Source organism: Rhynchophorus ferrugineus, unplaced genomic scaffold (assembly GCF_030347505.1).
Source record: "Rhynchophorus ferrugineus isolate W39M unplaced genomic scaffold, kcgeb_rfMv2 rfM4, whole genome shotgun sequence".
NCBI classification, from domain to species: domain Eukaryota; kingdom Metazoa; phylum Arthropoda; class Insecta; order Coleoptera; family Curculionidae; genus Rhynchophorus; species Rhynchophorus ferrugineus.
The window spans coordinates 23706356-23731360 of record NW_027472583.1 but is presented as its reverse complement, the minus strand read 5'-3'; the positions used below and the strand labels follow the sequence as shown (position 1 = coordinate 23731360).

The following is a 25005-nucleotide window of genomic DNA, read 5'->3' as shown; positions in this document are numbered from 1 at the left end:
GGGATTTTTTACTTGAGTTGTTATGATCTGTGTGGTTTCAATTTGTTTTAAATGCTGTAACGAGTGAGATATTTAAAAATAGACGTTCAAATAATTTCAACCTGTTTTTACCCTGAGCATCGTTTTGTATACCCCTTGGACCTGTCACTTCTTCTTTACGTTAAATAAAATTGTCTTATAACTTGTATGTATAGTAGTGTGTACATAAAAATGTTATAAAATTAATAACAAAATTGAAATTAATCTTAAACGTAAAAACAAAACAGTATCAACAAAAAATAAAAACTGATCTGTAACAAGAACAGGAACTAAGCCCGAACCCGATCTACCATTGATGTTGCCGCGTCTCGAAACACGAAACTGATTTAAAAACTCCACGGTCCCATTAAGCAGCGCCACTCGCTAATCTAACCGATAATGAATGGAGATTTCCTCTCGGAACGACAACTAATTATTTCCAGATCTCGGCACGTTTCTTCCCGTCCGATCGGAACGACAAAAACCAACGAGAATCATCTGAACAAGCACATTTAATGGAGCAATAAAGATTGTAGCACGCCCAGGCGACATCGAATCGGCCGTTTCTTTGTTGGCCCGCCTAATTTACCGCTGCCGAAAACAAACAAATGAATTAGTTATGTGCCATATTACAAAAACGGTCCGATATCGTTCAGACATATAATAGCTTTCAGACGGTTGTCTATCGACACATCTCATGTATAAAATACCGATTAAATAATTGGATTAAACTGCACATATATATTCAAAGGACGTGAATAAGTTCATGTATTAATACTTCTGAATAGTGATTATTGATATGGACGTTATAATGGCATAATACGTTTACAGATATTTTTGGCAGTCCTGAGAGGGGCTATATGTGGAGAAATAGAGAATAATAGCGAGGAAAATAGTAAAAATAACAATGATGTTTTCCCGTACAACACCGTCACTAACACCGTCGTCAATAGTTCTGTAGCGACCTTGAGGCATGTCGAATTTTACATCGTGGAATAACGGTCTACAAAATACCCAGAAATATAATTCCAGATGTTGAACACGGGCGGGGTGCCAGCAGCGCCAACTAGAACCCGAGACGTTTATCTGGGATGTTATTGAAGGGTATTTCAATTCATTCAGTGCTCAACCATCGTTTGGTTTAGACGTGCCATCATCGACTGCCACTGTTTCATTTCGTTTTACCTCCATTCATCGAGCCACATCATTTACCCTAAAGTTCCATTGTCACAAAGGATCGATTATGGGTTTTAGATGTCCGGTAATTATAGTAAATCAAAGATAATAGTTTTATGGTTGAGACTGTAAATATAAGTTATAACTATTTCATAAACCAGAAACGAACAGCAAATGTTGCCACGGAACGTGGTCTTTGCTGCATACACATTGCACGTTCATCATTGATGGAACTGGAGATGTGAGTGCATAATGGCAATATAATAATACTTGATTATTTATCTCTTGCATCTCTTTCCCTTGATCTCATTTCCCCTCCATTATTGTTAGTGTTAGGTTATAAGCTGGTACGTCGTGGGTTACTTTTCCTTCGTCTCGTATGCACGTGTCACACTTCATCCTAGCATAGTTTATCTTTGTTTTCTTTACCGTTATTATCCGTTCTATAATGATTGTCCGTCAATATTTTTGACTACACTAACACTTGGACTAAGACTATTATTAACCATTCTGGTCTTACCATCATTATTGCCTAATATTGCTATCGTCTTTTATTGAAATTATCAATACCTCCATTATCAGTATTTGTCAATACATTTATTTATAGAAACTATTATGCATTATTTCCATTCGATCTATTATAACATGCGCCAGCATAATTATTTACCGGTACATTTAGCTGCCAGTATTTTAACTATCATTGCCGTTGTGTTTCAATATTACCTACTATTAAAAGTATATATAGCAATAATTACGGATCCCTATTATCTTTCATGTATATTTTTAATTTCACCCTTGCATTGAAAATTGGTTGCTCAGGTAAGTCTTCTAAATGTTTTCAGAACTATCACCCGGTTCCCTCGGCATCAAGAATTTGTATGCTTATTCGCTTTATTTATTGTGCCATTTATTGTGTAAGTAGATATTTTGTTGTCTGTTTTATGTTGTCTTATTAAATATCATTTTTATTTTAAGCCCTGTTTTTAAAAATAACTCTACAAGTAGATATTATTGAGAAATCTGGCGCAAGTAGAGATTTATTTAAATAATGAATCAATTTTCGCTTTTCTTTTCAGAATACTTTGGAGAGTATTATGGCAAAAAAAGTATTCAGTCGAAAATACACGTTAACGGAGACTAGAAAATAATTAGAAGTCGTGATAACAACTCCCGTGACTATATGAGAGGCCCAAAAGTGTTTTCAGAAATTCAATAACCCAAGAGACAATTTAAATGACAAAGTGATTTAGTGACTAATTATGATGATTTAGTTAATTTGTAACGAAAAAGTCGTTTTTTTGTAAAAATTTCAGAATACCTTAAAATGTTTATCAAAACCGGCTCTTGATAGACAATCTATGGATTAAACAATCTATTGAGTTATGTTATGCTGGGGGAAAAGTAAAATTATCACAATTGGTCTCACTCATGACGCTCATTAATTTCTGGAATGAGAAACGATTCCAAGCACTTCTTGGCCAACATTCAAAAATATAATGATGTTTAAAAATGACGTGCTTTGACGCAACCTTTATTGTACAGGACGATTTCATGTCCTTTGTCAAGGTGCGTTCAAGATTTTTTGGTAATATTCAAATTTTTAAAGAAATAACTTAACAAAACCCTAACCAGTTACGGAATTAATGACAAATTTATCAGTTAGCAGTGCCGCGCATCAATCGCTATATAATTTTATTTTATGAGCAATACGGATACAGAAATTGATAGACAATTCTCACAGTCTAACAACGAATCGAACAACAGTCGAAAAACTACAAACTTCTCTTTATCAGAACCACGATTCAGTTAAGATGTTAAAAAGAGAATTGGATCCATTGGTTATAGGAAGCGCGTAAGTTTTCTGGCTAAATTAATAACACTGATAAAACTTTACTCCATACTTAAAAGTATATCAAAACCCAACATACACCTAAACTAGCATACTTAAGGGATAACCCTTAAGGGATACAGATAGTCTGAATTTTCTTCAAAATCTGTATTTTTTGAGCAGATCTCTCCCGTTCATGGACCCCGAAATACTAATAATGCCAACCAGAAACCTAATCAACTATAATTTGATCGAGAACAAAACCAAACAGGCGTCGGTTCAAGGCCCTTTTAATTTTTTTCATCGTTCAATTTAAGTTCACTTTTTATTTTTATATAAAGCAGAACGGTTTTTGCCTTTGACAGATATTAAATGTCTTTTTTCGTGCGGATATTTAAGTATTAAAATGTCAAGGGTGGCAGACGTGCGCTCTCTATAAAATATATGACGCTTTCGAATGGACGTTGAGCTTTTACAGCTTAAAACGGAAAGGGTAAAATGTGGGTAAAAACGGTGGGTTATTTTGAAATTTATTTATTTAAAAATATTTGATCGCGTTAATTTCTGATAATACAAAATAGCAAGGTAAACAAATAAGTTTCAAGGGTTTGTTTTGACTGAAAAATTTAATTCTGTAAAAATTGTTAGGTCATAACAATACTTGATGAATATGCCAGGGTAGGGATTTATCAGGGTTGGGCAATATTTTAATTACTTGTAATTAAATTTAGTTAAAATACGTAATTGAAATACGAATACATATTTGGCATTTGTAATTTTAATATAGGAATTTGTAATTCAAACAACAAATAGGTATTCAAGACTTCTTAAAAATGCAATTTGTAAACGCCAAGGTATTTTTAATAATTATTACAAATACTTAACATAAATACCATTTTACATAACATACTGTGTTGTACACGAGTTAATATGTCCCTGTCCTACAAGATAGAACTCTCCTTACGATTCTATAGTACAAAGAAGTACAAGAAGATAAGAATAAAGGTTACTCTTATGAGAAGCAAGTCAAAATGTATTTATTTATCAAATGTATTTGTAAAGTTCGGCAAAACTAACATTTTCTCGGTCATAGAAGTAGAATACTTGGAATAATTTATTGGGATATTGGAACAACTTGCTATAGCTTTAGTTTACATTTAAGACAACAGTTGGGATTATGTTAATCTCCTGCTTACTTTAGTATCTGTAAATACCAGATTATATCAGCTGAAGGACTGTAACTTGGTGTACACAGCATCACAATTGAAACACAGCTCAGAAATATTTGATAAACTTTTTTTAACTGACACGTAAAATAAATGGAAATATTCCCGTCAGGCTACCATCCTCAGATAAGAAGCAAATAAATCCAAATCGTACAATTTGTGCCTTAAAGTCAAATAAAAAAAATTTAAAGGAATACCTGAGAGTGACATAAATAACATTCTTACTAACGAAGGCAATAATTTTATTGTTTTTGTGAACAGGAACAGTGATGAAGCGCAGCTAAACGCTGAAATCGAAAAACTTATCATCCTTGAACGTGGTTCAAGCTTAAAAGAGGTTTGCATATAATGCATGTGTGTAGTAATCAGGACCTGTTGAAAGATTGTTTTCTTTAGCAGGTTTTATTCATTCCCCAACAATATTTTGTTTGTCTGATATTACATTTATAATATAGGATTCATGGAATTAAATTATTTTACTGATTAATAGACTGGACTGGATTAGTTATATTCTATTTACATAACGTAATACCTGACAGGTATTTAACAGTTCTACGCATTTTATGATTGAAATATACCACTCAAAAATATTTTGTATTTCGTTTTTTATTCGCGTGTATTTAATACGAGATAGTATTCTGTTTGTTTACTTGTATTTCAAATATATATATTCATATTTAAAGATGTCTCAGTATATGAAATATTAGAGTACATTAAAATAATGTTTCCATTTTCAAAAGAGTATAAAAAGTGCCGATGTTGGTCTTGTCTTCGACCGGAAGTTTAGATTAAAATATTCAGGTTCAAAGGTCCCTCCAGAATGTATCGTCAGTTTGAACGTCTTCAAGTTTTTCAGAATAAAATTATCAGAAGAACGCTTCTTGGTTCGTCAGGAATAATCAGATCCACAAATAAATAGATGTTCTCCAACGTCATGAGTCGTCCGAGCTCTACTGGAGATCTTCTTCTACTCTTTATCTTTATCTAATAGCCGTATTACCAAACTGGCCGATATTTTAGGCCATTATCTCATCGGCCATCAAAACCGAGACCACCTCGCCTTCGCCTGGCTCTCCTATCTCTTAGCGGTGTTACCAACCGCAGGCACCCTCCTTACCAACAGCAAAAGTATCAGTTAGGGTCAAGCGATCAGCTGATAGGGTGGCGTTTAGTGACTAGCCCAGAGGCAGCCTCCACATAACCAGTCCATCTCGCTTATTCCTGCGGATCTCCGTGACTAGGAATCGATAATTAGTATCTTAGGCAACAGAATTCCCCTTATCGCTTTCCGGTCAAAAAATCGTTTTGGTGTGAATGTATACAACTCCCTTGTATGTCCCATCATGATATATGTCTGGAATCAATTGATTCATAAACTATTTTACAGTGTCATCAAATTATCCATGTTTATACCATATCCGACAATTTAAATATTACGGTAACATCTTTAGGTTTCTAATTGTCAAAAGTGGCTTTGTCAGCAACTATATTAAAATTAAACAACAAAAGTAAAATATATCTAAGTTGCGATTTTAAACTTTCCACAATCGAGATGGTAATCAGTCTATATATACTCATGACTTAATAATGCTTAATGAAAATCTATTATTTTATGGAGAGGAATGTCAAAACTATCAAATTTGACAGCTGTTTACATTGATACTCGTATAGATATAGCGGATCAAAATACATGCAAGCAAGTACTCACTTGTTCTCACGTTTCAAAATCACTAGCTTGACACCAAAGTAACAGTTTCAATTTACAGTAATCTTCCATGAGGATTTAGTTCAAGACTGAGATTTCGCCTTTAATACCAATTTCGCCATCCTTAAGCTTTTTAAACCACTCCACGGTAACTCTTTACGCTTAAAAAACTATATGCATCATCTGCAAATGTCTCCCAATTAAACACATAAATTGAAAGTTTTTTAAAACCAATTACTCTTAATCAATTCAAAATTCGACCAAAAGAAAGAAATATAATATGAGACGCTGATACAAATTCTGTCTTTCCAATATGGCGCTCTAAACCAGACAGTTCTGCATTACTTAATTATAACATCCTTTGTTAACCGCAAGAAACTCATTTGTATACCTCATAATCGATTATATCAAATACATTTACGATAGATATAATCAATTCGAAACAGTAATGACACGCATGACCAAAATGTGTGTAAAAAGTTATAAATTCGTTGGACAGTAAGACAACATTTTCCTTCACATTTTATTCCATTTAAAAGGAGATAGAATGCTGTTAGAGAAGTTCGAACATGTAACTCAAAGGGCCTGCAAAGGTTGTCCGTTTGTCAAACGTCTGAAAATTCCTCAAAATATTCTAATAACGGGTTATAAACCGACAAACGTTGTTTTAAGGCTTGATTTTAATAAATTTGAAATCGTCGCGGTTTTTTTTTGAAAATATTTTTTGCGCGTTGCAGCTACACTGAATGTTCACAATGAATGTATGGTCACGGTCACTAAAATATTTCAAAAAATAAAAAAAATAAAAGCCATAGAAAAATATAACCCTAAATCCACCAAAAAGAAACTTTGTTTATGCGAAACAGGTGACGAATCAAGATCAGCTTGATGTTTCAGAGATCAAATATACGAAATGTATAAAAATACTAAGTAGTTATTTCAATCGATACTCCAAATTGTTACTCGGTAAATATAAATGAAATATTTAATTGCATTTTATGTAATTTACTTCTTTAGAAATAAGCTTGAGAAAATACATAGTAGATCAGATTACTGAATGTTATGGCCACAAAGTATTAAGTCTCCACCTCCCCTCCCCCCCTAACACTGCATTTTTAATCCATTTGAGTTAATATGGGGTATTGCAAAGAATTATTACAATAGATATTTAGGTCGAGGGGGTTATTCAAACCAGAACTGTCTGGATTTATGGAAAGAGGCATTGTCGAAAATAACACCTTCGGTTTGTATGAGCTCGATCGGACACATTGAAGAAGAAATTGACAAATGGTAGAATCTTGAGCAAGTTTTTAATAGATTGGAAATAAACAGCTTGGTAATTAACTGGACTAGTATTTCTGAAAGTGACTGTGAATGAATAAAACTTGAATATGAATGTTGGTTTATGATTCAATGCTGACGATTACCAAGACAGGGTGATGAAAGAGGAAACAACTAAAGGTCAGTATAAAATTAATATACTTTAATTGTAGGAATTGTTAAAGTATGAAAGCTTTACGAGCATGTGTGTTATTGTTCAGAATATAGATGAATATTTGGTTAAAATGTATGAGGAGAGAAATAATGCCAATTGTTTTGCAGATATGGCAAATGCATTAAGGAGAATGCAGTGATTTTAATGTAGTTTTATCAAGATGAATACAGGTAGTAACAGGACAAACTGAGAAGAAATATAGTAATATTTTACTGACGTTACAAGGAAACACTGCATCGAAGGAAACAAGAACTAAGCGTAAAACATAAATAAACGAAAAACAATATTCAGATATACAATTGTTAGTTAGGTGGATTAGGCCTTCGGGGGATGCCACTACATAAAAAAGCGCCTAGAACTCTATAGTATTTTGGAAAAAAGTTCAATTTAAATATATATAGTAAAACAACTCTAACCTATGAATTAATGTGGCTGTATAAGTAATTGTAGCTTTATATTCTTCGATAATATATTAGATGATGATAATACATTAGATAATGCATTAGATGTACTATAACTTTAAAATAAATTATAATACATAACATTTTGTTTGATTATTTTATTTAGATTATAATTTTGTTATGTCAGAGCCGATATGAACTAAAACTCAGAGTTGCTGCGGCAACATTGCGGCGTTTTAACAGGTCACGTATGTCACTACTGTTTTGAATATACTATATATCCTGGTGTATACGCTAATAAAATGCACATCAAATCTCATATAAAAAAAACCCGAAGGGGAGGGTCTCCGTGTTCCACGCCGTAACTATCGGCTACCTGCGCTCATTTTAATAGTTATAAAATTTAAAGAAAAAACCATATAAATTCTAGAAAAAAATCCTTAACGGAAATATAAAACGAATGATAATTGGCTACTACGGAATAAAAGCTAATTAAATTTGTGTTGATTTATGATCTTCATATTAAAAGTCACTTGAAAAGCATTCGTATATCAATTAGGTATCTTTCCTAGAAATAATCCATATTCTAACAAAGATAAAATAGATGTGTCATTGTTGGGTTATAAAATTACAGGTTCTATATATCATATATTAATTAAATAGCAGCACCAATGTTATTCAAAACTTATTTCGTCCTCTTATATATTTTAGGAATAACTTATTGTTAATGTTGAAAAATAGACAAATATTGTTATTCCGTGAAAACTACTTCATAAGTTCAAAGTGAAATAATTAGAAATAACAAATAGAAATTTTTTTTATCAAAGAAACCCATTTAACACATAAAAATCCGAAAATCTGGTCAACGCTATGAGAAATAAACCAAGAAAATATATACTATTTTGTTACATTGGTTTGAATTTATGTTAAGGTAGAAATATAATCCATATGTAATCTGCCCATAACAAAATTTAATATTCGTCAGATTAATCAGGCACTCAAGATATATATATATATATATATATATATATATATATATATATATATATATATATATATATATATATATATATATATATATATATATATATATATATATATGAATATTATGTGAAATTTGAATTATTTTTTAATTTCGAATCCCATTTCGAAAATGGGAATGGTCAAGCAATATATCTAAATTGAATTACGTTGATGTTAGTCACATATGATTTCAATAAGACGGTGCAACATGCCCTAGAGCCCGTAAAAATCTCAGTTACTACAGGAAACATTTACTGGTAATGTACTCTCTCGTTTCGTATATCACAGTAGATAATTAGGCATATTCAGAGTAGATTCAGGCTACCAAAGAAACCGATAATTAAAATAAGGACTTAGAAATGTATATACACCATGCCGGAATAACACCTTAAATATATAGCAAGCCCATACTTAGAATTACTTATATAGTAAGCATGTTTCGAATCTTTCAATATTTGCAAAATTTGCGTCCAACTTATATATATTATTATTATAAAGTTATAACTATAGTTCCTAAGAGAGACTCCACTTCCCGACAGTGAGATTCAATAATAGCTTAAAATATAACATTTTGTATCTTTAAATATAGTTTATTTCATTTCGTTTAGATCTAATCTTAGATCTGTAATGATATCACTAGATGAAATATGTCAATCTATCACGAATTTTAGATAATTTCATGGCATTTAATATCGAAATTTATGGAGTGAAGGTTAGCAAATCAATTTTGACAGGACGAAATATCTAAAACAGAGACCTCATCATCATCTCTACCTCCAGAGAAAGCACTGAACTATGACTTAATAAATGGACAAGTGCTAAAAAATCTACCTAATCTAGAAAGGCAATCCAATTAAAACATGTCCCGGATGTTTGGAAAATAACTGAAAATGTTATCCAAAGTATTTCAAAAACTCGTGTTAAAAAGGTTATCAATCATTGGTAGAAAAATCTAATGCCTGTACGTCGTTTTAGTTTTATTAACGAACATTCAATAAATGACCTAGTACATAAAATCACAGACATTAAAGACATAAAAGTCCATAAAGAGAAAAAACTTGCTCCACGAAGAGAAAAAATACTGAAAATTAATGTAATTAGCAGTGGAGTTCTATGCTGGCTCAGTGAAGCTATGTCTGCCAATGACAATGTTTAAATGTAAGATTGCTAAAAGTAGCATAATCAAAGGAAGGCCAAGACATGACAATCACATGCATCACCATGGTTGTTGTGTGTTGAGCAATATTATCTTTAAAATTACTTGGTGTAATATGATGGAGAAATGAGTACTTCGTCAGAAAAACTAATGTAAAATAAGGACAGGTAAACAGTGTACTACAGTGTACTGTTTCTGAGAAACCATGGTCCTGTTATACAATTTCGCGACAGTTAATTGGTTCTAATAAAATTATATTTGGGTAAAAGCCTCAACATTCCAATCCGTAAAATTTGTTCTTGTAAAAATCCTAAAACGTAGTTTTCACATTGTTATGTTTTATGAGTTTTACTGGAGCTCACTTCAGTAAACCCCCCACGAATAGAGAGAGCTCTAATAGATGGAAATAAAAGTTCGAGGACCCTACAAGGTGGAAACCTATATTGGTAACACGGCACGTTTATTATTGGAATCCAACTAAGACACTTTTACCGGAACATAATTGGATAGAAATCCCTCTCCAACACCGACAACATAATAGTGAAACAATGGAAAAAAGAGATAGAGATAGTGAGAGAGAATCGGAAAAAATCTCCCGCAGGGCGAATAAAAATAATGGAGAAAAGTTTGATGCTTTATATTTCGATCTGGTCGAATCTAAAAGTTGTTTGTACGGAAAATATCGTCTTCCTTTGTTCTGGTCGGATGGTCAGGGACGTTTGCCGTTTGTACAAATAATAATTGAAAAAAATGCCTTTTGTATATATTCAGATTATTTTTTGCGGTAGGGCCAACATTTAAAAGTTTTAATGGAACGCATTTTATTGAACAAAATCTGTTATTCTTCTGCGTGTATAATATATGATGTTTACTTTATAATCAGTGGCTTACTATTAGCAATATTTATACAATTAAAATATATTGTAATCTTAACCAAACAATAAAGTTTTTCTTTTTTAATTCAGCTTAAGCTTTACGTTATATTTTGAACGAATTATAAAAAAAAATAAATGAGAACTATGACTTGCGACTCTCAATTGTTTATATTTTCCTCCAAATTATCTATTTTTCATGCTTATTGGATTAATTTAGTTCCACAGGATATTTGGAGATTTTTAACAATTTTTGATAAAAATATGGTGTATTTCAAAATATATGTTATTATGCGTCGGCATGTATTTTGATCGACGATTTTCATTGCTAAAAATACAATAAACTGTTTAAGAAACTAGCCCGTTATATTCCATTCGGCATTGATTATTTTTGTTGTTTTATTTGAAGATATATACTTTCGAAGACATTCAATAACTTTCAAAAATCATGGTTATACTGCTACGTCATATCCCTATTGTTAGTGACAAAGAACGGCATGGACGAACAAAGAACGACGACGTTTGACTTATTGGGCGAAAACCCAGTTCAAACTCTTCAAGAATTTTCAGATAATTTAGAAGTTAATTAACTGTTTGCAGATATCTATAGATGACGAGAACTCATTGCTTGTTAAGCGAAAAAAGAGTTTTGGTGGTGTGGTGTGTTCTAATTGGTGATAAAAGTGTATCTACTAAGAAAATTCCAACACAGAGTAATTGTTTGGTTCTGTTGCTGCTGTTGCGAACGAATATAAAACTAAATAAAACTGTTACTAATAAAACTGATAGTGACTTATCATCACTATGACTAATGATTATCTATGACTATGACTGGTTTCGAAATACCGAAGAAATATGATAATGGATCGATCATTGGATCGTTGCCAAAACGGCGTCGTTTTTTGTATATAACCATGTTGCTGGAGAGATAGGATAAATGATACAATATAAAATTATGCAAAATTCGGCGAATATCTCTCCCTTCGGGGTGATCGACATCAATACGCGACGCGTTCAGTTCTTCTCGAGATGTTTCGGCCTCCAAAAATCATTTGATGCTTTTCAACGTTTGATTTAAAATAAAATGTCTTGCTAAAGTAATATGTACCGTCTAAGCGTTTTAAAAGGATATCAAATTATTGTAAGTACGGCCGGTAACATAATAAACAAAGCTATGATAAGGAAGGAAATAGGAATAATATTGAAATTCAACTCGTTTGAAGATTATGGTAAAAATATATCATAAAACTTTTTACGTTCATACGACTTTTGTATTCTATTTACAGATTCCAAAAGAGATTTCAAACATTTATAATTCAGTAATAAATACAAAATAATCCAAAATTACCAGAAGATATATTCAGTCCCAAGAGGAAGAAATGTTCGTCGAATGAAGACGTGGTTGCTGAAACTGAGGCCTATTTTGAAGCAAAGGGCAAATGGTACTACAAAAATAATATCGAAAAGTTGGAGGGTCGCTATAGTCAGTGTATCACGCTTGAAGGGAATTATGTTGAATTAAAAAACTAATTTTGTCAAAAAAATGTGTTTAATTAAAATATAAAAACACTATCATAACGGAAGATGATAATGTGCCCATAGAGTCAAAGTGGTTCAGTCTGGGTTTCAGAAAAATCAGAATTGAATTACTGGCCAGCATAATCTCACATAATTAAATCATATTGGGAAGTTTTAGAACGGAGAGTGAGTAGTAGATTTCCATCACCATTACCATTAAAGCAATTGGTGGATTTTGGTAACAGAAGGGGACAAAATTTCTGCTATATTAAAAACGAATGGCGGTTCAACATCTTATATATAAATGGATATTTTGTATATGTCAGGATTTCGAATTATTTTGTCCATCCCCTGTAATATAATAATTTGTGTTGTGAACAGTAAAGTTTAATAATGATATTGTGGCCCAAGTCTTTCACTTTACATAAGAAAATGAATAGCCTCTCGAGATTCCATTGACAACGGCAACCAAATTCAATTACTCGAAGCCCAACCCAATATTTTGTTATTCGCAGAAACCATATAGCGTATTATAAATCACGTTATGCTAGCGATGGAAAATTGAAATGAAAATTTATGTTACACTCACCGTGCATAACCTGCCGTTCCCGATGCCACGACGGCGGACCAAAGCCGAAGCAACAGCAGCAGCAGCAATAGCAGCACCAAAAAATCAGCGCCGTAAAAAACATGATCGGTAATAATACCGAATGAGATGGACCGATGACGGCACCGGATGACACATGACAGAAGGTGCATTAAATCACACCGCAACGACGAGACGGGATGGCAGAAAAAGACGTCGCTCGGAAGCCTGTCGTTTGGCATTGAGTTATATATCGAGGGATGAGCGAGTCTAGACGTTGCTGACCACGTTGACCCCAAGAACTGAGTGAGTTATTGAGACGGAAATACTTCGGATAGGGATACATACAAATATCGAAGAAGACCTTATAAGGAATTGTTCCTCATTTGTAATTGAAATCATTTAAAAGAAATTTTCGTATAAAAATTCTTATCCCGTCTGTTTCAATAGAAGTGCATACTTTTATCATTTTTAATATGTTATGAAAACCCTCTGAATTTATATTTATCTGCAGAATTGTTTATATAAAGAGAAACTAAGAGTTCTTATATAACCAGGCTCGGTTCAAATAACGTTAATATTATTATTTAAAAGGAATCTGAAAATAGCTATTATTAAAAATTTTGGTCATCGTTAACTGCTGGCCTTATTTTTTTTCGGATAAAGGAATCCTGCTTCAGGAAAACTCTATAATTTCGGGTACAATTCATCAATCAATCCAATTTCTCTCATGTCTCTTAGAAGGCAACTCCTGCTTGGGCTATCTGTATACTTTTAACCGAAAGTTCCACAGGTAAAAAGATATTTGAACGATATTTATTTAAGAGCATCAATTAAAAAGCTAAATCTTTCCATTGATTCTTGAATCAAAGACTTCACTGTATTCCTCAAGGAGCAAATTCCTTAATTACTAATTACTGGATGTTATTGGCTGTGAAAGCATATAATATATAGTTATTTTCTGTAGAAAAAAATCTCATATGATTAAATGTACAAATTCATTAAAAAACTTATTATTCTAAACTTAATAATTGATTACTTAAAAAATAATACATATGTATTCGGAGAAATACTGTCCACCAATATCCACAACCTTGGCCCCTTTGGGTCTATATTTTTCGAATATTTTGGATAATGCCCGAAGAAACAATTTCTGAAGAATAAGGCGGGTGATGTTGGATCTTATGTCAACGTTTCAACATATGTTTAACGTTTTATAAATGTTAGATTACTTTATCATACCTTTTTTAATATAGCGGCCCTTTATCTTTTGATTCCCAACTCAAATGCTTAAATTGTACCTGCAATAACTTCCTTCAAATTCAGCAACTCGTTGTACACCAGGTATATGCACCAAAACATTTGCTCCATTAATAGTTAGCTTCGTCGTAGATGTAGAAATGTAGTCTAGGGGTATCCTGACAATTTTTTCTGCTTGAGGCTGTTGTAAAATCCATGACATGCCAGAATTCCTTTCATTTCTACGGCCGATGGCATGTGCAAGGAACGCCACCTATTACGTTAATTCACATCATAGTTAAAATATTATAGGAGCTTTCAGTTGAATTAAAATTGAATTAGTTGTATTAATTTGCTATCTGCTGACGAAAATTAAAATAAAAATTTGTTCTTGCCTAAGGACTGTTCTAGAGTCATAGCATATCGTTGTACTACATGTAATCTATAGGTTGTTAATATTTTTCTGTAAATTTTAATGGTAATGCCCGCTTATTGGTTTCAGATTTCATTAGTAAAGTAAATACAATTCTTAGCCGAGCACCAATTGAATATTGCAGGTAATAATTAAGTTAATTTGTTCATCAACAGTTAAAATGAATATTGCTAAAAGTTATAAAATAGTTTTATTTAATTGGGACCCTTGGCATATAAGACAAAGTAGGAATCAATAAATAAGTGAAAGCCGTGGAGGACAAAGTAAAGATCTCTACAAGGGCGAGATCGAAGAGTGAAATAAATAAGCTAAAAACAATGCAATTTAATTTGAAAAAGTAGGTAAAGAAACTACCTTTAGTCATCCTGGTGTATTTATTGTTTTTGTAATATATATTTTGGGTTAGAAAGATGCATAAAAGATAAGGCTTACATAAGTACATAAATGAAGTAATGAAAATAGGCATGAATATGAAAATAACGACATAATTCGCATATATGGAATGTATAGCACAAATAGAAGAAATAATGAATTATTAACAGTCTATTTGTAAATATTTTAACGTATATATGTGACTATTTCACATGTTATTCTATGATTTTTGTAAAAAATAAATTACCTAATGGTATCTATTTTTGTTCTAAGATATTTCCTAAAGTCCATTATGAACTTCAATATTCCTTTATTCATATAATCTATGTTTTAATATACCAGGATGTATTGCTTCATTACTTATGTTTATAACAACAAAGTAAAAATCATGTATACTTATATTTGATGCTCGGAAGTTGTTTCATATCTAAAATATCTTACCTTTTTTATAATGTCCAGTGGCGTAGTAATTTACACTTATTAATACTCTGTTAACTTTTGAAAGTTAACAGAAATTATATTTAATTAAATGTAATTTATAAAATATTAATGCTAGTTCTTGAGGTATATTACAAATATTTTAATATGTTTTAATATACGGACATTTTTTATTTTAATGAATGTTATGTATCAAATAAATTTCTGTTATATATCAAACACATCATCTCATATTGAAAATACTGTGAAATCTAATCTAGTAACTCTCACTCTATTATGACACATACATGATTAATTTAATATATTGTGGTCGAATTTCGACCACAGACGATCACTACTTTAGATTAAAACAGAGCCTGGATGTATAGTCTATTCAAAGCTTTCTTAGTCATGCGTCAGGGATATTTGTGACGTCGAAACATTACAGTGTTGCCGCATCAACTCTGAATTTCGATTGAGTTTAGCTTTGACATACAAGAAAATTCTAATCTAAATAAAATAATTGAACAAAAATCATATATTAATATAATTAAGTAATTTATTTTAACATTATAGCACATCTAATATATATATATATATATATATATATATATATATATATATATATATATATATATATATATATATATATTATAGAATGACTTAAAACTATAATCAAAAACACATGTATAATAGTTTGTAGTCTTTGTATGTTTATATTAAACTTTTTCCACACCACATATGAGTTTCTTTATGTAACGGTATCCCCATGGAGGCCAAATCCACTTAATTAAAAATTGTATATCTGAGAAACGTATTTTACTTTCATTCGAGAGCATATTTATCTTTTTACATTTAGTTCTTGTTTCCTTCGATGGTGTGTTTACTTGTCAAGTCATCTCTGTATCACTGTATATTATATTTCTTCTGTTTCTATCTGCGTACACCATTCTTCATAAAATTAATCACTGAATTCTGTCTTATGCATTTACCATATCTACAAAACACTTAGTATTCATTCTCTCCTCATACGTTCTAAACTAATGCTCATTTCACGCCCTACAATACCATTTTCTACGCTCATATTACATTAATTATGTGTATACCTTTAGTTGTTTCCACTCTCATCACTCTGTCTCGATGTTTTATTGAGTTCATTCAAACCGAAGGTGTTATGGTTGACAATGCTTCCTTCCGCATATCCAAACAGTTTTTGATGGAATATCCTTCTCGATCAGCAATATAGCTGTAAATAATTATTAGTAAATATAATGACCAACAAAACCAAATATAATTCTTTTGTAACTTTTACCTTCTTCCAACAATTTTTGTTGTCTTTACACTTTTTTTTGTTACTGTCTTGCCAAGAGTGCCACAATAAACCATTTTGAAATATTCAAGTTTCGTCATGATACATAAATTCAAATATCTTTATTTATCAAAATATTTATAATAATATTTTTTTATTCAAATATCTTATTTATCTTCCTATGTTTTATTCTAGGCCTTTAAAAATTGATTTCTTTTTAAGGCAATGTCTGCAAGTTCCATTAAACCTCTCCAAGGATTGTCTTTGCGTGTATTTGGTCTGTAAGGGTGTATGCAAGGATGTCTTATATCCCTCAAAAGGCTACATGTCCCTAACTCTTTTATATATACTTCGACGTCGCAAATATCCATTACGCATTACTAAAAAAACTTGGAATAGACTATATTTAAACTACGTAAAATAAATTCAACAAGTCGGCGCTCCTTTTCTGTTAAAATAAAATATGAGAAAAATGAATTAAAATTTTATTGTAATTCTGGTAAAAATGTAAATATATATTTTTACACAAATCATTTAATTTTAAATCATTCGTCCAATCATTCCCAATAATTACGATGCAAAACTAGAACGAGAGAACATGTCGGTGAAGGAGCACATGCAGCCGCCAAGCCAGAGAGATCAACCGATGAAAAATCGCGCGGACAACTTGATTTGTCGGTCTCGCAGACGGTTTTTTGCGACGTTCTGCTTTCAATTAAATTTCTTGAACGCGGTGGGCCGACCATATCTGAACGAAATTGAAAAATAAATGAGAGGCCTTATGATACCAGCAGCATAACGGCTGGCGGAAGTTGCGGTATACGGACAACCGCTTATAGAAACCACTTGGGAGGCTCTAAAGGTGATCTCACACTGCAACGACGGCTTTATAAAACATCTTTAAATATTTATTAAAAATTTAGTTAATATATAACCTTATATAGAAATTAATTAAATTAATAATAGAGCTGTAATAACACTATAGTCTAACATATGAAGTTTTGTACCTATGTCATCGAGATGCCAAAATTTCTAAATTCGTTTTAGATTCGGACTATGTTTTCTTTCTCATTTTATTCTCGTTAAAAGTTCAGTTCCAACCTTCGTAGGGTGAAGACGTATTTTCAATAAGCTCCAAGCTCTAGAAAGATACCTTTCTTTAAAAAAAAACAGTATTTTATTACGGTTATTTAATTGAGTGTTAAAAACGCATAACAGATGCGGCTATCCGTCTCTCAGCAGACCCAAAAGTGTAGTGAGTACGTATTTACGTGACCAGACAAAAAGACTGCATCTCGTTTTTATTAGTGTTTTGAAATTATTTTTCCTTATTTCACAACAGTCCTTTTGAAATTCATTTATAGCGTTTTTGGTCAAAAACTAGTGCAAAAATTAACTAAATGTAATAAAATATTAATAATCTAAAAATGGCAAACCACAGCGATACAACCAAAATCGCCTGCACACTTTGATATAAGATTAGAACAAACAGTAATAATGCAACCTCCACCATCAGAATGGACTACATTCATTAACAAAAAACGATTGAGAAGTCCGGAAGACAAAAATCAGTGACTATTGGTTACAGAAACCGATAGAGACAAAAAAACAGCATTAGCAACCTGCCGGAAGAAATTGAAGAGAATGTACAACCAAGCCCTGAAAGAGTTGTTCCCAAACCACCACCAATAACAGTCTATAAGGTAGGAGTAATAAAACACATCCATGACCTATTGAAAACTATTACTACGAACTACACAATTAAAACAGTGAGCTATGAAACAATTAAATTACAAGTGTTCGAAGCGGATCACTTTAAAGTTCTTGTAAAATAATTGATGAAAGAAACACCCAATACCATAGGCCAAAATCCGAGAGAACATTTAAATTCGTGTTAAAAGGATTACATCACGGGACGGATTTTAACACCATCAAGGTAGCACTAGCTGAAAAAGGTCACGAGATCGTAAATGTTCACAATATACGACATCGCACGACAAAAAAACCTCTGCCTATGTTTTATATAGATATAAAACCTAATGGAAATAATAAGGCGCTGTATGAAATCACCAAATTGGAAAATAATATTATTAAATGCGAACCACCACATATAAAAAGAATTATACACAAGGTTTCAAGCGCACGGGCACACAAAAACTTACTGTCGCAAATCACATAGATGTGTAAAATGTGCAGGAGAACATAAAACAGGAGATTGCACTCGTACAGTTCGCGATGAAAAAGTGAAATGTGCTAACTGTAACGGAAATCATCCAGCAAACTACAAGGTTTGCGCAAAAGAAAAAAGGCATCAACAGCAACAAAAACAATCCGCACCTACCAGCCTACCCACCAAACCAAGTCTACCAGACCTAACTTATGCCCAAATGGTTGAAAATGGTTCAGCACAAAATCGAGAGACGACATCTCAACCTACTGAAACTAGCAACATCTCTAGATTAGAAAATATGATGGCCAAACTAATGGATCAAATGAGTACGATGCTCGGTCTACTCACAACCGTCGTCAGCAAACTTGCCTAATGCCTGAAACCAATAGCTACAAAATCGCCGTCTGGAATGCCAATGGGCTCCAACAACACGCCAGGGAACTAAAAATGTTCGTAACTGAACAAAATATTGACGTTATGATGGTTTCCGAAACACACTTTACCGACAAAAATTATTTGAAAATTCTTAAATATAAACTTTATCATACAAATCACCCTGATGATAAAGCACATGGAGGTACAGCCATAATAATTCGAGATCATATAAAGCATTTCGAAAAAGAAAAATTCCGCAAAGACTACCTGCAAGCCACCAGTATAACCATAGAGGAAGCCCATGGACCATTAACAATTTCTGCGATTTATTGCCCACCCAAGCATAAAAACAAGGCAGAACAATTTCAAGAATTCTTCAGTACGCTAGGTAATATATTTATAGGAGGAGGAGATTGTAATGCAAAACATTTAATGTGGTGTTCAAAAATAATAACTTCAAAAAGTAGAGAACTGCTAAAAGCCATAAGGACAGATAACTTACAACATATCTCTACTGGTGAACCAACATATTGGCCTTCAGACAGAAATAAAAAACCAGATACAATAGATTTCTGTATTACAAAAAATATTGATCCAAAAAAGTGTCAGGCAGAATCATGTTTCGACCTGTCTTCTGATTATTCACCAATAATAGTAATACTTTCATCAAAAATTACCATCAAAGATAAACCCCCTTCTCTGTACAATAATAGGACTAACTGACCCTTATTTATAGAAAACTTAGACCGAAACATCTCTCTAAACTTACCGTTACAAACTGAAATTGATATAGAAATAGCAGCAATAAATCTTACAAAAAATATACAGGAGGCAGCATATTCCACGACTCCTAACAGTGAAACATTTCCAAGAAAAAATACACATATATCATGTACAATACAGAAAATAATAGCAGAAAAAAGAAAGTTACGACGAAATTGGCAACAGCAAAGGACTGAAGAGAATAAAAGAAAATTTAATAGGGCAATAAAAGAGCTGAAAGAACTAATCCAAATTGAACAAAACCAAGGCATTCAAAAATACCTAGAAAACTTGACATCAACTGAGGCTACAGACTATTCGTTGTGGAAAGCAACAAAAAAGCTTAGGAGATCCCAGCAGCATAACCCACCTATTAAAACAAACGAAAATAATTGGGCGAGAAGCAATAAAGAGAAGGCCGACATTTTCTCAAAACACTTAAAAAATGTTTTTAAACCTTTCCAGTCTCAGCTACATAAAGATGAGGAAAATAAAATTACTAGCTTTCTAGATTCGCCATTTCAAATGGATTTGCCACACGAGAAATTAACGGTCAAAAAAGTTAAACATATAATAATGAGATAGATTAATATTAAAAAAGCTCCTGGTTATGACTTAATTACTGGTAAAATTTTAAAAGAACTATCAGAAAAGGGTATAATATCTGGAAAGTAGCTAAAATATTAATGATTCTTAGACCAGGAAATATACCAATGTGACCTCCTACCGACCTATAAATTTATTACCGATAATCTCGAAAGTTTTCGAGAAATTACACATAAAAAGCTAAACTATTTGATAGAAAAAAGAAAAATTATTCCAGAACATCAGTTTGGTTTTCGCAATAAGCATGGGACTATAGAACAAGTGGATAGACTTGTAAACAAAATAAACGCTGACCTAAATGCCAAAAGATATTGTTCGGCTGCTTTTCTGGACATATCTCAGGCTTTTGACAAAGTATGGCATACGGGCTTGCAGGTTAAACTAAAGCAACTTTTCCCTCATCCGGACCATCAGTTACTAAAATCGTATCTCACTGACAGACATTTTACTGTAAATCAAGGCGATGAATATATCGAATTAAATCCCATATATTCAGGAGTTCCGCAAGGTAGTGTACTGGGTCCAGTACTATACCTTCTGTATACGGCTGATCTGCCCACCACAAAAATAACTACTGTGACAACATATGCAGACGATACAGCAATATTAGCATCCCATGAATGTACAATCATAGCATCAATAAACCTACAAACCCACCTGGAGCAAATACAATTATGGTTGAAGACATGGCGCATTAAAGCCAATGAAACAAAATCCACGCATATAACGTTTACCCTGCGTAGAAGAACATGTCCACCAGTGAATTTCAATCATCGTCAACTCCCCCAAGCAGAGCATGTAAAATATCTTGGTCCGCCTAACCTGGAAGAAGCACATACTCTCTAAACGGAAACAACTGGGACTAAAATTATATCAAATGTATTGGCTCATCGGGCGCAAATCCAAGTTATCATTAGATAACAAGGTATTGCTGTATGAGTCTATACTCAAGCCCATTTGGACATATGGAATCCAACTATGGGGTACCGCTAGCAAATCTAATATATTCATCATTCAACGGTTCCAAAATAAGGTGTTGCGTGCCATTGTTAATGCTCCATACTATATTTCAAATAAAGTGATACAACGCGATATTCCTCTAGAACCTATAACGAGTGTAATTCATCGTGTTTGTGTGAAGTACTTCGAAAGAGTGTCAGTGCATCCCAATATACTCGCTAATCAGCTAAATATGCGACGTGATAGTGAAGTGCGTAGACTAAAACGTTTAATACCACCTGATCTGATTACTGGACATATGTAGACTTTAGAATAAGCTTTAGAATAAGACTAATTAATTAAGATAATATTTTATACAGAAGATTGCTTAATGAAGTGAATTTCTACATGCCATGTATATATAATATAGACAAAAGAAATACTTATTGCCAATAGGGCAGATTGTGGGCTCATGAAGAGTAATAAAAAAAAATTCTCGTTAAAAAGAGACACGAACCTGTAACCGAACTAGCTTGCCAAACTCGTCCGGTTTTCAAACGTATACAAAATTCTTCAAAACAATAGTGCTAAACGGTTATAAATCGGCAAATGTTGTTTTAATACTTTGCTTGTTTTGATAAATTTCAAATCACTGCTTATTAGAACTCTGATTGAAAATGTTAATGCCAGACAGAACAGATTGCCTCTAATCAGTTTCTTTCAACAGGAACGAAATAATGGAAGCCCCTTCTCGTCGGCAAAATTTGTTAGAGGTAAGTATTTTTACTGTTAAACATTAATTAATAAACATTATTAATATAATTATCTGGATTTTTATTGAAAATATTTTGAGAATGTTGCAGCTGCAATGAATATAATTATGGACACGGTCGCTGAAATATGTCAAAAAATTAAAAATATAATTCAATAATAAGGAAAGCGTCCTCATACGAAGCGGGTGACCGCTGAGTTCTATTAGTGATGAAATGCATGACAAAATGCAAAAACAATAAGTAGTTTTTCAATAAAAACATAATTTATTACAATTATTTCCTGAAAGAATCTGTAAGTCTGAAAATTGTCGAACAGGTCTTACGGGACTTCCGGATATTGCTTGATGTATAATAAAATGAAGCATGAGTTATTATTTCAATTAATATAATTACATGAGACATGGATATTTCAGAATGGGAGTAATATATCCAAAGTTCACTCATGGGAAGATGATAGTAGAAATAATGTTATGAAAATAAAAGTTGATGGAAAAAGGTAAACGTTGGAATAACAATTGATTAGGTTTTATTACTCATAACATTTATTATTAATTCTTTGCAGATATATTCTAGTTTGAAGAAGAAATTGACACATTTTGGAATTGTGATGTTATGTGATGATGTTTGAATTGTAATTCAAATGTTAGATGTATTGGAAATTAACAGCTTAGTTATTCAGTTGAATGAAACTTTCTGAATATATGATGATAAATGCTGCCAATTTCTAAGACAGGGTGATAAGAATGGAAACGGTTGAAACTGGATGATGAGTATATAATTAATAAATGATAACTGTAGGAAAGATGATTGTAGAATGTAAAAGGTATATGTGTACAGATATGTGTGTAAATGTTCAGAATAAACATGAGCATTTGGTTAAAATGTGTCAGGAGAGAAAGGATGCAATTGTAAATGCGTTAAGGAGAATGTAGTAATTAAATCTAGTTTTTCAAGAAAACAGGTATTAACAGAACAAGCTAAGAAGAAATACAGTGATATCAAAATGTTTTTACAAAGAAACACTGCAACGAAGGACACAAGAACTAAGTGTGAAAGGTAAATAGGCTCTCTATATGCTATATATGTAAATATGCTAACCATTAGAACTGTGTACGTAATTGTAGTTTTAAGTCCTTCGATAGATGCATTACATTTACTATAATGTTAAAATATATTTGGTAACAGTATTTTTCTTTAATAATTTTATTTAGATTAGAATTTTGTTGTATATGAAACAACAGAAAGAGTTGATACGGAAACATTGCGACGTTTTGATGTCATAAATTTAGATAATATATGTACAAAACTGCTTTTGGTAGATTATAGGCAACATGTAGTCATTAATTACAATCATCAAATGACAGTTATTATAGGATATATGTATCTTATATTTTTAAAACACATTTTTTATATTTTATAATTATATTTACCTACTATTTCTATAATTATACTAAATCTACGTATATACATAGTAATACCCATAGGACCTATATATTAAATTTACTACACTACAGTACGCAAGATCAAAAGATTTGATTCTTTAGAGTCTATGTACTGTTCTAGTATAATCCAAGAGTTGTTACACCTTAATATTGATATCAGAATAAAGTATCTCTTCATGCCCCTTTGCAATTTTCTTAATTTCCTGAATGACAGACAGTAGCTGAATGTCTCAGTATAAGTAATTCTGTAGTGTCTAGGTGGAACTACAATACTTCTCAAGATATTGCTCTTGAAAATGTATTTCCATATATCCAAATATGTTTCAATACTTACTTCTATAATAGCAATGTAGTATGTATAAATAAGTTTCATTTCCATCTAATTAACAAATACATTTTCCTATATTTACTTAGCCTGCGCTAAATTTTATTAGAAAATATACCCTACATTATATTTTCCATTTGTGGTATATTATATGTGAAGGGTAATTCAGGAATTGAACCGATACACTTCCTTGTGTTACACCTGTTTTAACTTATTTTATTGTAAAGTAGGCTTCCTCTTATTTAACTCTGAGTATCCTAGTTGTAATATAAGAATTTAATAGTGCAGTGTGTTGCTTCGGTAACATTTTCTGTAGCTTATGAACAAGGCCGTCATCCCATACCTCATTAAAGATTTATGCTATGTGTTACAATATATTTTAATATACCTTTTTTACCTTCAGAGGTGTTTACAATTACATCTGCCATTCTAGTCACCTGTTCCATCGTTGAATGTTTGTTAGTAAACCCAAACTGATGTGAGGTCTTAGCGTTTTCCTCCATACTATTGTATTCATTCCAACAAGATCTTTTTCAAATACCTTAGGTATTACTGGTAGCATTGATTTAGCTTTATGGGCATTTATTTCATTTGGTGATTTTCTAGGTTTTGAGATAGTGATAATTTTAGTCAAACTTTCAAACGTCTGGAACAAAATTTAGATCGAATATTGCATGAAGTTGGTGAACTTTACAATTCTCTTTCTCGGTAGGTTTTGCACCAATTGCCCTGTTCTTGAGCCATAAGCTAGTGATTTATTTAGGTTATTATCAACTTTTATAACTTTATTAATTATGCTCAATATCACTTTTGCTTGATTTGAAGGTTTTGCTTTTTTG

At 32.1% G+C, this 25005-nt stretch overlaps 1 protein-coding gene across 1 annotated transcript in view; it reads right to left on the bottom strand.

The window, feature by feature from the left end:
* The window catches only part of LOC143196327 (A disintegrin and metalloproteinase with thrombospondin motifs 12), a 55974-nt gene extending 42836 nt beyond the window's left edge, over positions 1–13138 (bottom strand). The window contains exon 1 of the mRNA XM_076403993.1: positions 13008–13138. Within this exon, the coding sequence (XP_076260108.1) occupies positions 13008–13110 (103 nt within the window). The 5' untranslated portion in view covers positions 13111–13138. The remainder of the gene's footprint in view (positions 1–13007) is intronic.
* Positions 13139–25005: the final 11867 nt, after the last annotated feature.